This window comes from Rutilus rutilus, assembly GCF_951802725.1.
Source record: "Rutilus rutilus genome assembly, chromosome: 14".
In the NCBI taxonomy this organism is placed as follows: domain Eukaryota; kingdom Metazoa; phylum Chordata; class Actinopteri; order Cypriniformes; family Leuciscidae; genus Rutilus; species Rutilus rutilus.
The window spans coordinates 4146544-4167961 of NC_140219.1; the positions used below are offsets into that span (position 1 = coordinate 4146544).

Consider the following 21418-nt stretch of genomic DNA (forward strand, 5'->3'; position numbering starts at 1 on the left):
AAAAACAAACAAAAAACAAAATAATTTCTCATTGCATCTTCGTTTGTGTTCCACAGAATGAAAGTTATATGCATGAGTGCATTTGCAGGGTGTCAAGTCCACATAAATTTGACCATGTAATACATCAAGCCACACCTCTCTCATTTGTGTGTGTGTGTGTGTGTGTGTGTGTGTGTGTTGACGTGAGGGTAAAACTCTTCTTCCACTTGTTGCTGGAGTTGTGCGTCTCAGTTTCATGAAGCCCCTTCACTCACCAGATGTGGAGCACGAACTCTCCCGATGTCTGACGAAGGCGAGGGTCTCCGTGCCTCCTCTTCCCTCTCCTCTTCCTCCCTCTCCTCCTCCTCCTCCTCCTCCTCTCCAGCTTCTGCCGGTCAGACTCCTCTCCCTCAGCCGCCAGGACCCCTGAAGCGGCGGGCATCTGATCCACATCCGCACACCCGATCCAGAGACGCGTCTCCCCGCGATCCGCTGGAGTTGATCATCAGGCGCTCGCCGGCGCGTCCCGGGCGATGCAGCGGCGTGTCTCCGGTGCGCGACGGTCTCCAGAACCGCGGACAGCGACGGCGCTCCCCGCACAGACCCGATCACGAGACGCGCAGCCCGGAGGAGGTGATCGAGACCCCGCACAGCTGCGCTCCACCGCACGCGTGAGTCAAACCTTCAGTTTGCGGGACTTTATAACATCTTATTCCACAGGGCAGGAATCTAGAAACCGAGATGGAAAATGTTTGTCAGGTATCCTAAAACGGCTTGATCTGGTCTATCTTTCAATTAACTGCATTTCTTCTTCTTTGTTTTTTTTTTTTTTACAAGTCAAAACTATCATTTAATATGACCGAATCAACTTGCTTATACTTTCGAAAGTCATTTTTAAGGATCGACATTGTGGAAAGGTGATTTAGTACATAGGTACATAGTAACAATAATAATTTATTAATAATATATCTTTCTTTCACTTATAGGTCTATTAGTTTATTATGTATTTAATGTTATTGTAGTTATAAAAAATTGCATTGTAAGTAGTGTCTTGAGCTGCATTTTGGGCATTAATTAATTATCACCTCAGTCTTTGTATTGTCACGTGATGTGTCGCAGGTGCACGCGACGCGCGTCTTTTATCAATTTAAGTTCTATTATTTGACAATAGTAACTATTATCTGAATGATAATTTAGTGTGGATAACTGATCTGACTTTGAAGGTGTTTTGATAGAGAGGTTAGATAGTTTCCTGATTGACGCTCTCCAGTAGGCTGTGTTGCGCATGCGCTGATCATCTTCTTTGAGTTCCATTGAGTTGGTGCAAAAATCAGGCCGCGAATCACCACGATAGGTCTTTAAATAGTGATGTCTGTGACAGTATATTGATGTTTAGCCTATAATTGCCTGAAAGTATGTGCGAGGTTGAAAGAAAGAGAGACATGAGAAAATGGTTTGTAGTTTTGGTTCTGGTCTCAAGACACTGCCTGCAGCCTGAGATGAAAACAATAATAACCTGCCAAAATATTCCAGACAAGCTGCCTGTGTCATCATCTGATCCGCTCCAGCGGTAATGATACTGCAGGCAGAATCAGATCTTCATTAATCTCCATGTCAATCTCCAGATGAGACTCGACTTGAACATGACTGGGGTTATTTTCCAAAGGCCTCACCCAAATATGAGGATTCTGTCATCATTTACGCACCTTTATGTCCATATAAAGGTGAATGACTGTCTTTTTGTTTGGAACAAAAAAGAAGAAATTGAAAAGTGTTCTTGCTGATTTTCTTCTCATATAGTCTCCTCTGAAAGAGAGTTTTTACGCTCCAAAAATTTCACTAAGTACCATTACAGTATCCAGACGACTTATTCGCTATAAAGTCTTCTGACGTCATACAATAGCTTTGTGTGAAGAACAGACCAAAATTGCTTTTTGTACATTTGGGAGCTTGTCCCTGTTCACTGTGTACTTTCATTGTGTGGAAAAGATTGGTGGGAAAATTAAGGATATCTGATTTTGTGAGAATGTAATATTGGTTTGGAGCAACATGAGGGTGATGTTTCATTTTGGGCTGAATTACCTCTTTAAATATATAGCTTTTATACTCATGGAAACAAATCATATGACAATATAATTACAGTATAACAGAGTAACAATCAATAATAGATAAAAAAAAACAACAACAACATCAAACCATTAGGAAGACGATGCTAATAATCATAATGATATCAGAAGTAAAAAAGAGATATAAAAACAGTACGATAGTATTTTCCTCGCTTTTGGATTTTCCGATACAGATAGCTTTACAAAATATTGTTGAAACTTGTTTCAAAATGTGTTTTATTATGGGAGAATTTGCACTTATGTATGTGAAACTTAGCCAGGAGAAAATCATAAGACCTTCATTTATGTATAATAGTTACTCCGTCCCAACATTTCAGATTGGTTTGAATAAGCCACACCCAAATATAAATGCATTCTTATCAATAAAAGCTGTGATGTAATAAAATTGCAGAAAAGTATTGCTAAAAATGGTTCAGTCTGTTACAAAATGGACTGTATAATCAGATATTGCCAAAAGTATTGGGACACCTATCCAAATCATTGAATTCAGGTGTTCCACTCACTTCCATGGCCACAGTTGTATAAAATCAAGCACTAGGCATGCAGACGCTTCCACAAACATATGTGAAAGAATTGGTTGCTCTCAGCAGTGAGATTAAGCGTGGCACCAGGTTTCCACCTGTGCAGTAAGTCCATTCGTGAAATTTCCTCACTACTAAATATTCCACGGTCAACTGTTAGTGGTATTCAGTGGTTTCAGACATTTAAATACACATAAGCAAATAATAAAACAATACAGTTGTAGTTTGTAAAATACACACTGTCACTACTGTCTGTGGAAGCAGCAATAACAATCTATTCAAATATAAGTTGTGTGTTATTCATATCAGACAAACATAGTGGAAGTAACTATAAAGTTTACTCTATTCTTCTCGGAGTTCACCGGCCACTTTCTTGCATGTATTTCGGGAGAAACTGATGACTGACAGGACTCTCTGAACTGCGGCGCTAAGAAACATGGTGGGGCCCATCTCACGTTATAGATCAAGATCAAGATTATTTATAAAAGTTTTTAAACCACCAAACACACTCACTTACACATTTTGAGAATCGGAATATCAGTTTGTGAATATTTTGAATAAAAAAGGAAAAACAAAATAAAAGCGATACATCTGTCATACAGTGTTATTGTGGCTGCGGTGTGTCATGTGGCAAATATGACGTGTCGCCATGGAAACATTTTTTAAAAATAAAATAAAAAAGAATATTTAAAAAGTAAGCGTGAAAGGGTTAATATATATGCATAATAAATGACGTTGCCTTATCTTTTTATTAAGCGAGTTCTCAGTGTGTATTGTTCATTGATGGTATAAAGTTATGCCCCCTTAACAATTTCACATTCCCCCTCAGTAATTTCATTCTGGAGACGCGTTCTGTTCGGTACTTGCCTGACTGCATTGTGCCAAGTGTAAAGTTAGGTGGGGGTGGGGGGGGTGGGGGGGGTGGGTTATGGTGTGGGGTTGTTTTTCAGGGGTTAGCTCCAGTGAAAGGAACTCGTAATGCTTCAGCATACCAAGACATTTTGGACAATTTCATGCTCCCAACTTTTCGGGAACAGTTTGGGGATGTTCCTGTTCCAACATGACTGCGCATCAGTGCACAAAGCAAGGCCCATAAAGACATGGATGTTGAGGAACTTGACTGGCCTGCACAGAGTCCTGACCTGAACCCGATAGAACACCTTCGGGATGAACTGCGAGCCAGACCTTTTCGTCCAACACCAGTGCCTGACCTCACAAATGCGCTTTCCCATAAACACACTCCTTAACCTTGTGGAAAGCCTTCCCAGAAGAGCTGAAGCTGGTATAGCTGCAAAGAGTGGGCCAACTCCATATTAAGAATGGGATGTCATTAAAGTTCATGTGCATGTAAAAGCAAACGTCCCAAAACTTTTGGCAATATAGTGTATGTCTGTTATGTATTTCTATGCTTAGCGAATTGTGCGGTTAGATCAGCAACATGCCGAAGTTAAAGGGGTGGTATAATGCCCTTTTCACAAGATGTAAAATAAGTCTCTGATGTCCCCAGAGTGTGTTTGTGAAGTTTTAGCTCAAAATACCCCACAGATATTTTTATATAGCATGTTAAAATTGTCAATTTTTGAGGGTGAGCAAAAACGCACAGTTTTTTGTGTCTGTTCCTTTAAATGCAAATGAGCTGCTGCTCCCGGCACAGGGGGCGGAGCTTCAACAGCTTGCACTCACACAGACATGCACTGAAAATTTCTAAAACTTTTAGCCTTTTATGTTCAAACCGGAGTCAGACAATGATGGAGAGACTCAAGAAGAAGTAACGACATAGACAACATTTCTGAATGGTTAGCTGATGAGTTTATGTAGCTTATGTGTAGTTATCTTCTAGACATTGATTAGCATATTCTGTCTTGATAATCTATAAATCGTGTTCAGGGGGCGGGGTTTATGTAAATTTTATTTAGGAAAAAATTAAATGTCTTGTAGTCCCTACCAGCCGTTTGTTGTAGTCCTTAAAAAGTGAATTCTGTAAAAGCAAATATCTCCATTTGCTTTGAACTTTGAGCGTCATGACTTTGCAGATGTTGTTTATGATCAAACAGCAACATTACACACTAACTAAAGTTAGAAAAGTGAAATCATAATCAACCACCCCTTTAAGATTGAATTAGCGTCTCCTGTGCTTCACATGAGAAGTGCACTATGTAGGGTGTTTCAGTTAGGTGCCATGTGAGGACACTGCCTTAGAAAGGAGCTGCTCATGTAGACTATGTTTGTGCTCTTGTATGTTTGTGTTGTATTGTAAGTAGGAGCCGGTCCCTTTCAGTGTGTTTTTAATATTATTTATATACTTTATCATTGTTATTAATGTTTAAAAACCCTGGTCACGTCCTGGTCGCAGCTTCTTCTTCCTCATTTTTTTCTCTTCCTTTTCCCCCCAGCATAAAATATCAACAGAACCTCCATAATTTCAAAGCGTTGTAAAGAGGGTCATCACTTCTTTTATCTCAGTCTTTCCGCTCCGTTTCATCTGTCTCACTTCTCTGGCTTGTAGTCTTCCTCTCTCTCATTGTAATTCCAGCTGGTCCTTTCATTCTTTGTGCTGATGAGGAGCAAAAGCTCTATCTATATGCTGATGCTGGTACAAGAGAGCAGAGAGAAAAATGAGAGGAGATCTATACAGTAGGATGAAAGGATAGAAAAAAAGTTTGCGTATTATTCTTTCTCTGTGAGTGTGTGTCCGTCGAGATAATCAGCTCCACATTTTCTCCATATGGATGGGCGCATAAATCATTCCGTGTTTAAACTTCACTCATATTAATCCTGAACTGCCAGATCAGACTCAAGCACATCATATAGTCATTAAAGCAGATGTGTGTTATACATGCTTTCTCCTGTGCCGATGTTCACTGCATTGGTAGTTTGACTTCCTGACGATGCTTTTAAAACATCGATCTGTTTGTTTAAGCAGCCCGCAAGTCAGTGGAGTGAGTTTGAACCTGTTTGGGAGAACAATGGCAGACTAAATTTTTTTATTCTGCCATAAATATGTAAGTATGTAAATCAATAGCTATGTTTATATGGACACCTTTTGTTTAAATTGGAATGAAATTATTCTGATTGATGAATCCGAACATCGTGTTTACATGAACGCTAAATAAAGTGATTGGGTTGATGTGAGATTAAACCTTAAAATTTAAAAACCTTACAAAAATATACGTCAGTGGAGTGAGTTTTTCCTCCTTTTCTTTTAAAAAGCAGACTTAATATTGATCTATTTCTGGTCCTAATTAGGAGACGATGAGCAAACAAAGGTTTGTGCTGTGCTGCTTACATTATCAAGCATTAAAAATGGTCCTTTTCGCACATAAAACAAGCAGTCTGTGGAAATATGGACGGTCCTGCACCACTTCACTACCCTGGAAATCCAGAGTTCTCGCGAGAGCACAAGTTTAATTTGCTCAGCGAGTTTACTCTGGGGTCGAGTAATGATGCTCATTAAATATGCCCTTGTATCCGAGCTGCACCAATCACATCGGGTTATCTGATATAGGCAGGCCAGAGGCGAGATGACGACAGCGCTGTGACGTTGAAGTCATTAGTAAACATTGCAAGATGGCTATGGATGTTTGAAACGGCTTTGGCCGCTACAATGAACGAGTTAAGGCCTGTTCACACCGGGACGAATTTCGCGCGCGATATTCGCTGACGTTTAACGCCTCGTGACTAAACAAAGGGCGCCAATGTGAGTGTGCACACCGACGTGAAAAACGGCACGCGTAAAAGCGTCATTTTTTAAAAAGCGCCTCGGGTTCGTGTTTTTGGTTTGACGCATCGCGTCAAAAACTATCCCACCAATGAGATTGCCGCTTTTGCTCATGTGTCTGGAGCTTCTGAAGTTACAGTAAAACACAACTTGGGGGCGCTCAAACACAAAACGGTCTTGCCGAGCACACATACGTAACGGCGAAGAAGATATACGCCAAGTAGCGTCTAAACACTGCCGGGAAGAAATAAGACGAGGAAGATGCAAGGCAAGATGAATGTAGAGCTGCTGGTCTCGTTGGTGTCGGAACATAAAGAACTATATGACAAACGCGACAGCGGAGTATTTCTGTTTTACATTAAGCGCCATCTAATGTCAGGGAATGAATTTGCATGTTCACTCGGCTCATCGTCAGCGAAAATCGCTTGGGTGTGAACACAAAAAACGCGTTGAAATACGCTGGCGAATAACGCGCGCCGATATTCGTCCCGGTGTGTACGGCCCTTAAGACTTGGCTTTTTATCTAAAAGAGGAACAGAAGATCCTTTGCAAGAAGGGCGTTTTTGCTGTTTTGCCGACCGGATACGGCAAGAGTCTAATCTACCAGTTAGCTCCGCTGGTAGCTAAGCGTATGGGGCTTGTTGTGATTGGTCGTAGTGTTATCCAATTGTGTGCAGTGAGCTTTTCAAATGCATTCCGATTGACGTGGTTGCATGAACTTTATTCAGACTGTGCTACTAAGTCTGATTACAACCGGATTATCAGGGTCCCTGTAAATGCAGCCAATGATATGTAGATCTCACCAGTGCATAATGCATCATATCAAAGCACCTAGCAACCACCCAGAACACCATAGCAACGCACAGCAGCAGCAAACATAGCTGGTGTCTGCAATGTTTTTAACTTTTTTGGATTATAGAATGAACCATGGATTAAGTAAATAATGCTAACATTTTCTTCAGAAAATTGCCATTTGGTGCTACTAGTGGCGCCACAGAAATCCCACAGGTTTAATCAGACCGCTGAAGGCAGAACTCATGCACCTGTAACTGTGTGAGAGAGAGAGACAGACGTATCTTGAGGATCTGAATGACCTCACACACACAGAGCTGTCTGACTGCGCTCAGCATGGCTCTCTCTCGAGTGCGACGCTCTTTCATTTCCCTCAGGGAACTTGTGCTGTTTGAATTGGTTCCATTTTCACCCGCTCTTTCCTGCGTTTGATGTGTCAGAGCGCTGTGTAATCATCTTTCCCATGTCTTTTTAACACTTAAGCCTTTTATCCGTCTCTGAGGAGCACAGTGTCAGTTAACTGATGGGCCACCCCACTATATAGACATATCTACAATTTTACATTTTATGAAGAAAGTGGCTTCCATGAGCATTGTAAATGGTTCCCAATGTCTTGCTGGGACATTATGTGGCATGCTAGGGTGTCGCTTGGGCATTTTTATGTTCTTGAAGAATCATTTACAAACGCCACACACTGATTTAATACTTAGTTTTAGATATTTGATCACACCACATATATAAATATCAGCAGTAATAATAGTTATGCTTGACTTAAAGGGATACTCCACTTTTTTCGGAAATATGCTCATTTTACATCTCCCCCAGAGTTAAACAGTTGAGTTTTACCGTTTTAGAATCCATTCAGCCGAACTCCGGGTCTGACGGTACCACTTTTAGCATAGCTTAGCACAGATCATTGATTCTGATGAGTCCAGTAGCATTTCTTTCAAAATGACCAAAGAGTTTCAATATTTTTTCCTATTTAAAACTTGACTCTTCTGTAGTTAAACCGTGTACTAAGATCGACGGAAAATGAAAAGTTGCGATTTTCTCCAAGCCTATATGGCTAGGAACTACTCTCATTCCGGCGTAATAATCAAGGAACTGTGCGGCTGTACCATGAGTGCAGCAGGCGTAATGATATGACGCAGCGCCTGAAAATAGTCCCCAGCTCGGTAACTTCTTCCAACGTGACCGGGACTAAGTTTGTCTAACCTATTAGACCTATTTTCAGGCGCTGCGTCATATCATTACGCCTGCTGCACCCATGGTACAGCCGCACAGTTCCTTGATTATTACGCCGGAATGAGAGTAGTTCCTAGTCATATAGGCTTGGAGAAAATCGCAACTTTTCATTTTCCGTCGATCTTAGTACACGGTTTAACTACAGAAGAGTCAAGTTTTAAATAGGAAAAATATTGAAACTCTTTGGTCATTTTGAAAGAAATGCTACTGGACTCATCAGAATCAATGATCTGTGCTAAGCTATGCTAAAAGTGGTACCGTCAGACCCGGAGTTCGGCTGAATGGATTCTAAAACGGTAAAACTCAACTGTTTAACTCTGGGGGAGATGTAAAATGAGCTTATTTCCGAAAAAAGTGGAGTATCCCTTTAATAAACACCATCATACGCTTCATTGATTGTGTCTAACTGGGAAACTTTAGATTTTCTCTCTCTGGGTTTATTGTGTATTCGTGTGTATTTTCATAAAAGCAGACAGTGTTTTTGTTTTGGAGCAGGTTGTGACTTGCTGCAATTTGCTGTCAGATTTTGAGAGCATTTAGAAATAATATATTCGGAGCAGCACAGCATGTACCAGACTGCATTGATCTGCTCGCTGCACATGTATGTTTCATGTGTTTGTGTGTGTATATTTCCATTTACAATGCTGCATAAGCAGTGTGTGTGTGTGTGTGTGTGTGTGTAAAACTGGTCGGTGCTGAGTAAATGGATTTTCTCCAGAAGCACTTTTGTATGTGTGCAATTTCAGACAAGACTGTGATCAAGATGACTACAATTGAAATGCTTTTTAAACAAATATAGCATCTGCAATCATGTCATTTTTAAAGTGTCCACTCTCACTCTCATCTAGAAATGACAAAACACAAGTGAAGTGTGTGTATTTTATTCCAAAACTGTTGAAATCATGGCAATTTCTTAGCTTTTGGTCCCACTCTTGAACATCACGTGCATGACAATGTGAGATCTATTGAAAAAGCTGAAACCCCGAGCTGATCGCTGATGTCATTGATTATTGGTCCAATCATAGGTCATGATTGACTCATGTGGCGTGAAAGGCCAATTTAGCAACTTCTAAAAGCAGAGCTGTGATTGGCTGTTTTAGGGCATCAGTCTATTGACAAACAGTCATGGATTGAACTCCTGCTGTGCAGTGAAAAGAGCAGATTGGACTAGTTGAATTAAACACACTCATTTAAACTCTTTGGCTGCAGCCTTTTACAGCTAGTTTGTGTTGTTTTCCCAATGTTATTTTAGTATCATTACTATTTTATCATAGTATTTATTCTAAATAGTTTTTTTTTTATACTTTCCTTTTCATTCAAATATTTTTTTTGTTTGTTTTTTTGTGTGTTTTTATTTTTAATATTGCGATTTTTTTTTTTTTTTTTTTTTTTTTTTTTTTTTGATTTTTTGATTATTATTATTTTTATTAAATTTTTTTGTCTATATTTTTGTATAAAATTTTGTATTTCATTTAAAATGAAAATTTTGCCTTGGCAACTAACTTTCAAACAACTAACTTTTTATACTCTCTTTTTAGCTTTAGGCAACAACTGTAAAATCAAGTCAGGTGAGCTTTATTGTTATTCTGCGATATGTAGAGACATGAATGTGTTACGTATATATAGATACACAGCCTTTATAAAAAAAAAGGTAATCTAGCTAAAAATATAAACATATGCATATACTCTGATATAAATACTGGTTTATATCGCAGTTAAATGGTAACAGAAAAACTGACTTTATTTTCTTTCTTAAAATGCTCCTGGTCCTATTGTGCATGCTATATTGAATTGTGAAAAATAGGTTTACATATGCATCCAATGTAAAACACACTTTGTTTTCCTCATAATATCCCGTGCAGCATCAGCTCTTTCCTCACAGTGTCTGAAATGGTTCGATCAATGATTCAGTCTCTCTAAACCCCGCCTCTCCGTGAGCTGCTCTGCTCTGATTGGTCTAGTGCCCCAGTCTGTTGTGATCGAACAATTACAGGGCGTGTCCGAAACCAAATGTTCATTAGCATATCGGAATCTCAGCTCTTGACACACAGTGATATGAACAGTAACGATGGCGTGTGTTTTACCTTATCAGTCTCATCAAAGTGGATTTGCTTTGACAGCAGCAAACAGCGTCTTCTCGACATGAACAACACGAACCAAACTCTTCCAGTCTCAGATACAACTATAGTGTTTGTGGGCGGGGCAAAGCAGGTGTAATTTACGGACAGCCAATTAAAACCATTGGCTGGAATTATGCAAATTAGTTACAAACCCACATAGGTTCGTGCAGGAAGTAAGACTGGAATTACTGACGACTCGTTTCAGGCAGTTCAGAATCGTTTCTTTCTTTTGGGACACAATAACTCTGAAACCCTTGAAACTTTGAAGAGCTTTAACATTCACAAACATCTCTGCATGAAAGGTAATAGTGTAATAGGGACACTTTAACTTATTGATGGATAAAGTCAAGTTCTTCATTGAATATTCTGTATCTCATTACAAATAATATGGATTGTTCTTTACTAATTTATGTTTAAACTTTTTCTCTCAGGTCAGAGGTCATGAATCGCAGGCACACCACCCTGCGAGAGAAGGGCCGTCGCCAGGCCATCCGAGGCCCCGCTTACATGTTCAACGAACGCGGCTCCAGTCTCACGGTGGAGGAGGAGCGTTTCCTCGACGCTGCCGAGTACGGGAACATTCCTGTTGTCCGCAAGATGCTGGACGAGTCCAAAACACTCAACTTCAACTGCGTGGACTACATGGGTCAAAACGCGTTACAGCTGGCAGTGGGTAATGAGCACTTGGAGGTCACCGAGCTCCTCCTGAAGAAAGACGGAATGGCTCGCGTGGGCGACGCGCTTCTTTTAGCGATCAGCAAAGGCTACGTGCGAATCGTGGAGGCCATTTTGGCTCATCCGGCGTTCGCGGGCGGTTTGAGACTGACTTTGAGCCCGCTGGAGCAGGAGCTGAGGGACGACGACTTCTACGCCTACGACGAGGACGGGACGCGTTTTTCGCACGACGTGACGCCGGTGATTCTGGCCGCTCACTGTCAGGAGTACGAGATCGTACACATCCTGCTGATGAAAGGAGCCAGGATCGAGCGACCGCACGACTACTTCTGCAAGTGCTACGAGTGCACAGAGAAACAGAGACGCGACTCTTTCAGTCACTCGAGGTCGCGCATGAACGCGTACAAAGGGCTCGCCAGCGCCGCCTACCTGTCGCTGTCCAGCGAAGATCCCGTACTGACGGCTCTGGAGCTCAGCAACGAACTCGCACGACTCGCCAACATTGAGACCGAGTTTAAGGTGAGAGATATGATATTACTAGAACCAGAACAAACAAAAATGGCTTATTTAGTTCATTCAAATCCAACTGTATAGCGCTTTTCACAATACACATGGTTTCAAAGCAGCTTTACAGAAAATCATGATGTTTTTTTAGAGATTTGCTATATAGTATCACTTTACGTGAATATAATGTATTTATGGAAAGAAAAGTTGGCCATACTTATACACTGCTGGTCAACATTAAGATTTTATGTTTTTGAAAGAGGCATCTTATTCTCACCAAGGCAGCATTTATCTGATCAAAAATACAGTGATTTAGATTAAAACATAGAATGCATTAAATAGATCAAACGTGACAATAAATACATTAATAATGTTATAAAATATTTATATATTTCAAATAAACGCCGTTCTTTTGAACTTTCTATTCATCAAAGAATCCTGGGAAATAAAGTATCACGATTTCCATAAAAATGTAGAATGAATGTATTGAGCCCCCACAACTGTTTTCAACATTGATAATAATAAGAAATGAAACTTTGCATAAAAAGGAATAAATTACATTTTAAAAAGTATTCTAATAGAAAACTTATTTAAAATTGTAATAATATTTCTGTAGTTTTGATCAAGTAAATGCAGCCTTGGTAAGCATAAAAGACTCCTTTCAAAATAATTAATAAAATCTGAATTATTCCAAACTTTTAACCAGTTGTGTATATCCAACTTAAGGTTACACTTTATTTTAAGGTGGAATTTTCACAGTATAATTGTATATTTCAGTACTGGGTAATATTAAGCAACAACATGTACTTCCTATAGGGTTATATGGTTTGGTTGAGGGTTAGTTGCATGTAATTATGCATAATTTACTGTTATTACTATGGTAAGTAGGCCTACATGTAACATATGTAACAAGGACAACTTTATATAAAGAGCTGGGCAACAATATTGTTACATTTTGTAACAAAATAAAAAGTGGCAGTTGAGATTTGGGTTACGCTTTATTTTAAGGTGTCAGTGTTACAGTGTAATTATATATTTAAGTACTGAGTAATAATAAGCAACTACATGTACTTACTATAGGGGTAGGATTAGGATTAGGTTGAGGGTTAGTTGCATGTAATTCTGCATAATTTACTGTTATTGCTATGGTAAGTACATGTAACATATGTAACAAGGACACTGTAAAATACAGTGTTACCGTGATTTGCTATATAGTATATATCCCTTTACATGACCTACTGTATGTATGCGGATGCAGTTGGATATCAAATATATTTCAAACTTTATATAGCTGTGCAATTCAGCAAATTCTATAACTTACTTTTGTAACCAATAACCCAAAGTAGAGTTTTTACTGTAATTGTGCATCAGACCTGCACTTCAGGAGGAGTTTAGCACCAGAGGGCTTTGGTTTGAGCAGTTTTCTTCTTGAGATGTATGTTGTGAATTGCTCTTTCAGGTGATATCGCTCTGATTCTCTGATTGTTTCTCTCCGGAAGGTTTTTTCATGTGTTGAAGTCGTTCAGTTGTTGATTTAGTCACCGATTGTTTTCCTGTTGCGTCACCGACTTCTGTTGACCTTTAGTTGGGAGACAGATTGCCTTACGTTCCTTTAATTAACGTCCACTCTTATTACTAATAATGTGCTGGCAAACTTAAATTCATTTTCCGTTGAAGATAGCAAGATTTCCAGGACCTGAGGGAGAAAAGCAGCTCCAAACCATGCCGTACTTTACAGCTGGCTTGAGGTTTGGATGTTGATGTGGTCTGATTTGAGATCTTGTGTTGGAGGAATGGTTCACATGATCAGGCATTGCTTCTGGTCGATAGCAAACTCAAATTTTGTGAGTGGTTTTTAATAAGGTATGGCAACTCTGACCAACATCTTTAATGCACCTCATTGACATTTGAATATCGGCTCAGTGTAAAACTTGGTTTACTGTATTTGCGAATGTCACGGTCATATTTGATCACAAATGAAAAAAAATAGGCGTGTAATAGATATAATGTATAATATTATGGCATAATAATGTAATATATAGTGTGTGTGTGTGTGTGTGTGTGTGTGTGTGTTATAAAAAATTATATTATATTTTAGTATTATTTTGCAAATAAAAAAGAAACCTATTTTAAGCCCGCTTTTTTACTTAAAAAATAAATAAAATCAAGGACATTACTGTAATACAAAACTAAACTAACTAAACTCAATACACACAAATACTACTATTATAAATACTTAAATCATGTATAAGTTTAAATAATATAGCACTATTTTTATTAAAATAATGAAATATATGTAATACCTAAAATATATATTATATTATATTGCCACAATCCAAAAATAAACAAATAATGGGCTTTATTTTCTTTGTGCAAAATCCTTTTTCCTCCTTTTTATGTTGAGTCGAACGTGATATTGGCTGGTTTGATATGATTCTCACCCGTTTGGACTCATTGGAGCACACACGGTGTACAGAGGTGTGTATAAAGTTGTTATTTGATGGTAAGGAAAGATAAGAAAAACTCAATCAATATATATAATGATATCAGAGGCATGTCTCATCTTCCCAAACTACATTAGAGCAGCAGTGGCACTGAATCTTCAGGCAATACAATCAACTCTCACTGTGTGAGACCAATGAAGAACAGTGTGTGCAGAAGAAATGGAGCAGGAAACAACCAAATAATGAACTCTGAAGTTGATATCTGGGCCGACGACTTTTGCTTCTCACCTCCAGTGGATACGGACGTCCTGACCTGTAAGATGAAGCTAGTAGAAAGAAGGACAATAGCTCTTTGTGTTGTATTTAAAGGAGTCATAACCTGCAAATTTCACTTTTTTAATTTCAAACCGAGTGCACACGTGAGTTGCTCTGTGGTTGACTGCCAGAAACAACATGCAAATGTGTTTTCTATACCAAAAACGGACCAAACTATCAGGGACCAGTGGATAAAATTCATTTTTAATGACGCTGTCCCAGCAACACTTTCAACTGGCTTATTGTTCGGTGTCTGCGCTAAACATTTTACGCCGGAATCATTCACAAATTTGGGCCAATATCAGGCGAAGTTGGCCACGAAGCTCCGTTTGAAAAAAGGTGCCATTCCAACCATCCGGGACTTGCCTGAAATTGAAACGGTAAGACTGTTTTTATTGCTCTACTGTGTGTAACAAACAGCAGCTAACTACTAATGCGGCTATTGTATAACGTTAGCTTCGAGGTAAACACGGGGAATGGACTCTACGAATGCTAGCCATATCTTTCCACTTTGTTTTACACTACAGTAGTGACGGTACAGGAGTCCATGCTCAGTGTCTAAAACTGTTTGCTAAATGCAATTATGAAAACAATACCCCCAAACATTATTAGTCAAAGGTAAACCTATTTGGGAGAAATTAGCAACAAATGTTTTAGCTCGTTAGTCAAAATGATTGTCTTTACCATTCAGAGACATCTTGATGTAGACGTCCTTCCATCGACTCTACATCTTCCCTTTCCAGCTCAGGTTCAGAGTCTGGCTCAAACATATACGGTTGAATTCCGTAGGTCGCGGCCGGGTCGGGTTCACTGACAACTTGCGCCATGATGTCAGTTTGTAATGATGCTGAAGTTACCTGCGGTGTCAACCCCCCTCCTTCCTGCAACCAATCAACGCGCCCCTCATTTGCATTATTAAAATGACCGTCCACGACAGCCAAAACATCGCATCAGATCTCGCGAGACAATAATGCCTTCAGAAATAAAGGTTTTAGGAGCTCTGTTTTTTTTTTTTTTTTCACTTTTCTTTTTTAGAAGGGCATGAAAGACTATAATACAGCAGTAGGTATCCAAATTAAGACTAGGTTATGACTCCTTTAAAAAGGATCTATGATGTTTTTTTTTTTTCATGTTCATCTTTAAGTGTGTAATGTTGCTGTTTGAGCGTGAAAAAGCTCTGCAAAGCACAAAGTTCTTCTCTATATCAGTGTCACTTTTTCTAAACTCCTTGAAACGCCTCCATTGTAGTCTTGAGTTTCTTCCGGGAACGAACACGTCACAATATTCCTCATTTAAATAATTAATGCGCAGAATAAAGGGGCGGGGCCTGGTTGAGTTAGTTAGTAGTGTGTTAAACTGGCGGTTATGGTAAGGGGCGGGACATTTCCAAAACACACTCGAAGCGCTCGACCAATCACAACACACTGATCCAGCCGACCAATCAGAGCACAGTGTGCTTTTCAGAAGGAGGGGCTTCATAGAGACAGGAACTAAACAGAGCGTTACTGACAGACTGGGAAGAGAGGAGCTGCAACAATGGAGAATATGAGGAAAATAATCAACATTCAAGCAGGAAAACCTGTTCTAGTAGAGCTCAAGTCTAAATTAAGACTTAAAATGCGAATATGCCCTCTTTAAAGTATGACTTCTCAGCTCTACTAAATCAGTGCAGGTCAAATCTTATGCACGCGTGTTTAATGTGAATGTCCCCTTAGAAAGGAGCTGCTCATAGACAGCTCACTAAGGTTTGAAACAGCGATCATGGACTGGATGTGTGTGAGGATCAGGAGTAAGTGTGTGTTTGTCAGGGCTCAGATGGTGGCGTGTGTGTCCACTACACAACTGTAAATTAAAGTGTTCTTCACACATGAGTGTGTGTAATTAACAAAAGCTCGTCTCTGTGTGTGTGTGTGTGTGTGTGTGTGTGCACTTGAATTTTAATTTGCACGTCTAGTGTTTGAGTAAAGCGTCCACACGTTCACCAGAGCAGTATCTGTTACCCAGCACACACTGCTCACCAATGAGTGTGTGTGAGTCTGATCCATCCGATCCTCGGGGATCTGATCCGTCTGTGGCCCGGATCAATTCTCCGGCCTCCAGAGCGCTCACACACCACATGTATTCTGAGGCAGCTTAAAGATGTTTACTGTAGTTTTATCCAGCATCTGATTCAGTCTTGTAGTTTCAGTCTCAGATGGATAGAGCGTTCATGGACCATCTGATGCATATTGAATGCAAACATGGCTTTATATAAGGCCATTCGATGATGAAAAGCTGTTGTTCCCGCAGTATCATCTTGAATCTGCAGCGATCGTGGATTGGTTTGTCAAATCCAATCATTCTTTCCACCTTGTAAAGAGTGTTGTTCTCTCTAACCTCATATAAACTCTGTCAGGTATTTGTGTGGCGATCAGACACCGATACGTCTCAGAACTAATTCCCACTGAAGTGCTTCACCTTTAAGAGCCATATGGGAAACACGGATAGTTTGATCTTCAGAAGTGGCATCTGTATTAGCAGCTGATGAAAACAAACCCAGGTTTTATCCTCCCAAAACAGGCTTCAGACAAACCAGCCAGAAACAAAAGCCCTGGCGTCGTTTCCAGCCGTCAGTGAACCGGGTCTCCCAGCGCTCCACGTGTGTCACGATTACTGTCGCCAGCAACATCACATCTGTTTGCTGCCGAGATGAGACATATGCAGAGCTGGTGAAATCCTCCCGCTTGTCTCCGAGGATTAGTGGAGGTTTCTAAGGAATATTAAAATACGAGGCAGGACTCGCTTTAAGAGCAACAGACTCCCGGCGACTCCAGATGATCGTTTGAAGGATGAATGCAATCCAGCGAAGAATGTTACAAATTAGTGCATTCATTTTGCTAATATGCGACAATTTTTCATAATATATAACTAGTTTAAAAGCGAGACATTATAAATGTATTTAAACTTTTAGATATTTATAATAATTAAAATACCCTTTTAGGTATTAATTAGCCTCATATACTTTTTACTTAAGATATTTACTTTATAATAAAAAAGGGTATTCTTTTGAAATTAGTAGCTTCCCATTTTGACAACTTACCCCATTATAGTTACATTTCTTCTGCTAAAATGCAGCCATAAATGCCTATATGTGTGTATATATATGAAGAGCTCAGATGCAAAAGCCTCTAAGTGCCATCTGAAATTTTCTTCTAGAATGATCATTTTTGTCAAGCTCATATATTTAAGTACAGTAATTTCACTTAAATGGCAATGAAAATTACCTATTAATTGTCATTTAAGTGAAATTACTGAACTTAAATATATGAGCTTGACAAAAATGATCATTCTAGAAGAAAATTTCAGATGGCACTTAGAGGCTTTTGCATCTGAACTCTTCATATATATATATAGATAGATTGATAGATACATATATGCATACATTTGCTGTTAAATTACCTATAATACAGTTAAATACAGATATAATGTGCTTACTTTAGACATTTAATTTCTACCAATGCATTATTTTTTAAATCAGTGCAAATAATAAGCAGCTTCTCATTGTGACAACTTGCCCCATTATAGGTTCAATAAATGTTGTTGAACAATTTTTTTCCCCTTGCCATTAATTGTTCAAATGTTTTTAGTCAAGACTTTCAATGTCTCTATACAGAAATGTATTTTCCTAAATAAATGTATAGTGCTGTGAAACGTTCACTATAGGGTAAAAAGCGTGGCCTGGTTCTCAATCTTGAACATCATTGATCTTGTTTAACAGACATTATTAAACCTCAGTGTAATTCTGTACAGTTGTGAAACAGTCTGCAACTGCACATCACTGCGATTAATCATGTTAATGTGAAGTACATGTAACATTAAAGCTGTAATGGAAAATCCATATTAGAAATACAGCTGAATACGAAACCATCTGTGCTGAATATTTATGATGGAAGGAAGAGAAATTAAATTATTGTTGTGACTTTTTACATTAACATGTATTCATTAAGCAAACTCTTTACTCCAACATGATTTACAAGTGAGAATACAAATGATAGTACAGACTTTCTGTAAACCAGACTAACTAAAGCAGAAAAATAGAGGAATTTTTTTTTATTTTAATAGAAAGTTACTTCATAGTTACGAATTAGATACGTGCAGTGATATTAATGTCTCAGAAATTGCTATGAATAGTTGTGAATGTTGAATAATTGGAATAGCGCTTAAAACATTTGCGATGGTAAAGCATGTGTTCAAGAGACCTAATTTTTCACTTCCTGGGAAATTGGTACAACATATCTGTAATATAAATGTAAGTTGCTGGAATCTGTGATCTTTTTTCTCGTTTGGATGCCTCAGATGAGATGCATCAGGGAGGACCAAATCATTTTGATGACAGGCGTCAGGCATTTCAGAATGACATTTGAGATGCTGTGATGCGATTGGTCCGCTGGATAGTCCAGTTATCCAATCACCAAAGTCACATGAGTTTTTTTGTTTGCGCATCAAGGGTAATTCTTCGGTAAATGTGTTTCTATCGTAAAAGACGTTTTCGGTAAAAACTATCTGCCTCAATCAGGATTATTATAGTTATAGAAACTGAATGTAAAACCTTTTTTTTTTTTTTTTTACTTGAAATAAAATAAACTTTAAGTGAAATTAAATAATTAAATAGTTGCCAAGCCAACATTTCTCATTAGCATTTAGTTTAACTTGATGAACTAAAATAGCTAAAACTAAAAATGTATAAAATCTATATAGACACATTACATTTTTTTTTTTTTTGAATGACAAAGAAATCATACAAATAAAATGTATTCACAATATTAACTAAAACTAGTGTCTCAGTGATACGTTTTTATGTGAATTTTTAGAATCAGAAATTCTGATCTCTGTGCATCTTGGCAATTGCATCCAGCGTTTTGTAAAAGCACCTACATGGATTGTTCTGTGTTGTTTGAGCTTCAAACTGTTTAAAATCGTCCTTTAAGTCGTCCTTTAATTACTTTTCTAGGCGGATGAACCTGGTTACAGATATATTCCTGTTTAATGGATTTTAAGTGAACCATTTCTTTCTGATTTCTTTGCATGCATCAAATGAAAGCTATCAGCTTCAATGGCTTTTAGTGTTTTGACTTTGAGTTTTGTGCTTATTCTGGTGCAGTGTTTTGCCCCATAGGCTTTACTGTCAGTTTATCACTGTAAACGAGTCGAGATGATTTTCTGTGGAAATCGACAACGCTAATGTCATTAGAGCTTAACTGCTGCTGACCTGAAATATTCCTATAATGTGATCTGAAGACTTCAGACGAGAGAGTGTCAGTAATGATGATGATGATGATGTTCTCTGTGTGTGTGTGTGTACTTGTACAACTATCTTTGTGAGGACCAGTTTGAGTTTTAGACCATTGGAGTGAGGACAAAGAGAGTAAAGTGAGGACATTTTGGCCGATCCTCAGTTTCTGAGAGCCTTTAAAGGCCTGTTTGAGGGTCAAGACTTGGTTTTAGGGATAAGGTTATAATGAGGTCAAAGGTCGGTTTACTGTACGTTCACACCGCCGCCGCCGACTTGAGCTTCCAAAGTTACCGGAAGTCATTCATTTTCAATGGAAGCTGGCTTCTCTCAGCTGCAAGGAGCGTCAAATCCATCAGCGTCGCGTTTTGGGCGTTTTGAGCGTCAATCAGAAAGTTGAAAGTAGCTCAACTTTATGGTAATGCACTATAACGCGGTTCAGCGGCAAGCAGCGGCAAAACGCCAGAAACCAATCAGAATCATGATCAGAATATAGACGTCCTTCGCGCTGGCTGGTTCCGGAGAAACATACGATGGAAACTTTCGTTCCTACCATTAGTTCCGAGAAAATGGAGGAGAAGCTGATCATCGCCGTTGCTGGGTTTCCTATCATTATCGGATTAATTGCACAGTTTAACCATCATAGATTGAAAGTTTATCATTTGCATGCGTTTTTAAGTCATGTCAGTTAAACAGGGCGCGCTTGACAGGGCATAAGTTATATAAGAACGAGCAGAGAGAGAGAGAGCCCCCGGCCGCGCGCGCACTCACTATTATTAATAATAATAATAATAATAGCTAATTATATATTTTTTTTGACCAAATGTGACCAAAACTGTTATAAAAATGCTGTCATTATAAAAGGTTTCTGGTGTCAATGTATTGCTTGTTTTTTTTCTGTTTACATGTCATGGTGTGACACAGACTTCAGAGCGGCCAAAGCGTCAACAAGCTTCCCCGTAGCTTTTTGACAAGCGTCCTTGACAGGGCGGCCAGTGCTTCTTTGCAGCTCAAGTCGGCGGCGGTGTGAACGTACAGTTAGGGTCAGGGGTCGGGTTAGGCACTTAGTTGTGATGGGTAAGGTTAGGGTAAGCGGCTAGAGATTGCATTGTGTCAATGAATGTCCTCATAAAGATAGATGTACAAGAATGTGTGTGTGAGACAGTATTCATGTGTGTTGGGTTGTTCGAACTCAAAGTGCCTCTCTCATCATCTCTCAGAAAGACTGATGTCTTCACACACAACAGTGAAAAGGGCAAATCTGTTGATATCACCTGGCTATCAGTCATATGAAACACACACACACACACCTCGGGCAGGTCGGGCTCAGGGGATCGTTTTCATCATTTGACATTTTCATATCCATCATCATATGCTAAACCGAGAGAGCAGCTATTATAAGAAAGAGCAGTCTAAACTAATCACAGAAAGAAAAATGGTCTCTAACTCCACTATCAAGAAGATGAATCATATTTTCCCCCACTTTTTAAGTATTTCATTTGATATACTTATTATTACTTATTATTAATACGTAAATATAAGTATGATTATAGATGCAAGCAGCAATTACAGAGTGGAACAGTGACCTTGTAAAGTTTGTTTGATCATGGATCCTCCATTGGGGGATTTAGGAAAAGTAGTAGTAACTACAAAATCAGGCCAAAATGAAGTTCATTTGGTGTTTGTTTTGGGAGTTTGAAACAGAAAAAG

General features: G+C 39.0%; 1 protein-coding gene across 1 annotated transcript in view; it reads left to right on the top strand.

Annotated features, from left to right (window-relative positions):
- Positions 1–256: 256 nt before the first annotated feature.
- The window catches only part of trpc7b (transient receptor potential cation channel, subfamily C, member 7b), a 72638-nt gene continuing 51476 nt past the window's right edge, over positions 257–21418 (top strand). The window contains exons 1-2 of the mRNA XM_084430593.1: positions 257–650; positions 10933–11695. Of these exons, the coding sequence (XP_084286719.1) occupies positions 280–650; positions 10933–11695 (1134 nt within the window). The 5' untranslated portion in view covers positions 257–279. The remainder of the gene's footprint in view (positions 651–10932; positions 11696–21418) is intronic.